The sequence below is a fragment of the Dendroctonus ponderosae genome, unplaced genomic scaffold (genome assembly GCF_020466585.1).
Source record: "Dendroctonus ponderosae isolate FM_Combo_2020 unplaced genomic scaffold, Dpon_F_20191213v2 Dpon_F_20191213_6, whole genome shotgun sequence".
In the NCBI taxonomy this organism is placed as follows: Eukaryota; Metazoa; Arthropoda; class Insecta; order Coleoptera; family Curculionidae; genus Dendroctonus; species Dendroctonus ponderosae.
The window spans coordinates 14,426,883-14,429,342 of record NW_026018814.1 but is presented as its reverse complement, the minus strand read 5'-3'; the positions used below and the strand labels follow the sequence as shown (position 1 = coordinate 14,429,342).

Genomic DNA, 2,460 nt, shown 5'->3' with positions numbered 1-2,460 from the left:
ATTCTTTGTTATCAACTTTTTTATAACAATCATTTTCTTTATTGTATGATCTCAGGCTCATCGAGCACTAGCCAACGGTATTTTTGCCAACTTTTCAGCGTTCATAGTTTTCGAAAATAAGGTTAAAAAAAACTGCAATATCTTCATAACCGAAAGAGCTGCACTAACTATAACCAGTCCATTTCGTCTGTTTTGAACAAAACCTACAGATGTATAGATTACCGGAGAAATCCTTTGCTTTTTTGTGCAATTGCATTTTCGGATGATTCCTCTTTTGGATCATGGATAAAAGAATTTCCATAAACTAATGAAACAAAGTACATGGATAGCGCTATTAAGTACACCCCATAGAAAGCCACAACTTTCCAGCTTTCATAGTTTAAAAAAACTGGAAATTTCTGGATTACCGAAAGGGCTGCACTGAATATAATCAGTCCATTTCGTGTCTTTTGAACAAAGTGTACAGATGTATAGATTTTTATTTAACTTTGAAATCGTCTTGATTCTTGCCTGATAGAGTCAAACTGAGCGCAGATTTAGATTCAGCAAGTCAAAATACCACAGGATAGCAGTGTCTCAACACCAGATTAAAAAAAATTGGTTTGTGCGGCTGCGTAATTAATGAAATAATACTAGTTTACTGGTAAGGTGGGTTAAACTTACCTAGTATATTCGTTATAAATTGGAATGTGGCGAAAAAGCTGTATTCAACAGAATCCCAACCAAACTGCAGGCGTACAAAAAAGTAAACTACATTCAATTCTCCTACAAATGTAAAAAATTGAGTGCTATTTCTAATCGGCAATCTTCAATTTATTTGCCGACGAATTTACTGTGTTTTTCGAATTTGAGGCAAATACTTTACACAACATGTGTAAATCGACCGGGTGGTCCATCCAAAACGAAACAGAGGCACTTTGGCTACCGGATTACAAATTTCTATTTAAATATATTATTAAATTTTTTTTATTGATGCCGTAAAAAATATATGAAAGAATCCTGGTTTCTAGAAATAACTTGGTGAGCACTTACCATAAACTGGGCCAATAATGACAATAAATAAGAACATAATTGCACAAACTCGTTTTTTTCGTCCCCTTTTGTTTCCAGTCCTTACTACAGTTTTCAGTGTTTCCGTTATGTGTTCGGTTTGAAAAAAATCCCTGAAAACCAAACAATAGATATTCATGTTTTTAATAAAACACATATGAATATATATTAAGAAAAACTGATTTGATCAATGAACTGAGAATAGTCAAAAAATCAAAATTATTTATCTTTTTTTTCTAACTTAAACCTTACCGGAGAAACCCTTTGCTTTTTTGTGCAATTGCGTTATCGGATGATTCCTCTTTTGGATCATGGATAAAAAAATATCCATAAACTAATGAAACAGAGTACATGCATAGCGCTATTAAGTACACCCCATAGAAACCCACAACTCTGTAGAAAATACCACTTAATGCAGTTCCAATACACATGCTAACATTTGCTAACATATTTACCGCACCTATAATATAAAAGTTGATTGTAAATGTCTGTACAAAACTTTACCACTGAGTTTTGGAGTAAAATATGATGCGAGGGTCGTTTGATAAGTCAGTGACTTTTTCAATTTCCAAAAAAGTGATTTTCGATTGCTGATCAAGCATTATTTTTTACGTAAAAAACCATCAAAGAAACGAAGGAAAAGCTTTATAAATACTATGGGGACCAGAGACAAGGGATAACTTATTATTATTTCTCTGATGGGAACTCTGCTGATCATCAATTTCAATGGTTAAGAGTGGTTTACTGAGTTTCGTTGCGGTCGTACCAGCACAAATGGCGCAAAACGTTCAGGTCGTCCAAACGAGGTTTTTACGTCAGAAAAGGTCGATAAAATCCACGGAACGATACTGGACGATCGGAGAATAAAAGTGCGTGAGGCGGCTGAGGCTGTAGGCAGCTCATCTGAGAGGCTACATCACATTTTACATGAATATTTGGACATGAAAAAGCCATCGCACGATGGATGCCGCGATTGCTGACACTCGACCATGAGCGCTCCAGTGTGACCATTTCAAATAGSCCTGGGTAACACTGTGTTSAGTTGCGCTATTGAGTTGTTGTTGCTCTCTGAGTTAACGAGTCGGTTAATGAGTTATAATTCATTTGTTAAAGCTTTACGAGACCCGGGACTGGAATTTTCACATTTAAAAAAGGGTTAATAACATTTTTTATGAGTAATGTTTTACTACTTTGTTCAAACAATTAAAAAAAATTCATCTAGATTCTCCCAGCAACAGAAGTGAGTCCAAAGAAAGTCGACGAGTTTTTTTGTTAAATCGATCTCTTAATTTTTCGCAGAGACGATTCAGTTTGCCAGTATTTTACATTAAAACGTTAGGAAAAACGCGGTTTTTCTGTACAGAGACAGTGTTGTTTAGAAATATTAACCTAAAAGTGAAGAAACTCCAG

General features: G+C 35.0%; 2 protein-coding genes across 3 annotated transcripts in view; both read right to left on the bottom strand.

Annotated features, from left to right (window-relative positions):
* The window catches only part of LOC109543851 (zinc finger protein 474), a 51,309-nt gene that overhangs the window by 6,096 nt on the left and 42,753 nt on the right, over nucleotides 1–2,460 (bottom strand). The gene's annotated exons all lie outside the window — the stretch shown is intronic.
* Nucleotides 1–2,460, bottom strand: part of LOC109543850 (proton-coupled folate transporter) — a 12,352-nt gene that overhangs the window by 3,405 nt on the left and 6,487 nt on the right. The window contains exons 3-5 of the mRNA XM_019913763.2: nucleotides 1,303–1,510; nucleotides 1,033–1,163; nucleotides 664–765 (exon numbers count right to left, since the gene is read on the bottom strand). Of these exons, the coding sequence (XP_019769322.2) occupies nucleotides 664–765; nucleotides 1,033–1,163; nucleotides 1,303–1,510 (441 nt within the window). The remainder of the gene's footprint in view (nucleotides 1–663; nucleotides 766–1,032; nucleotides 1,164–1,302; nucleotides 1,511–2,460) is intronic.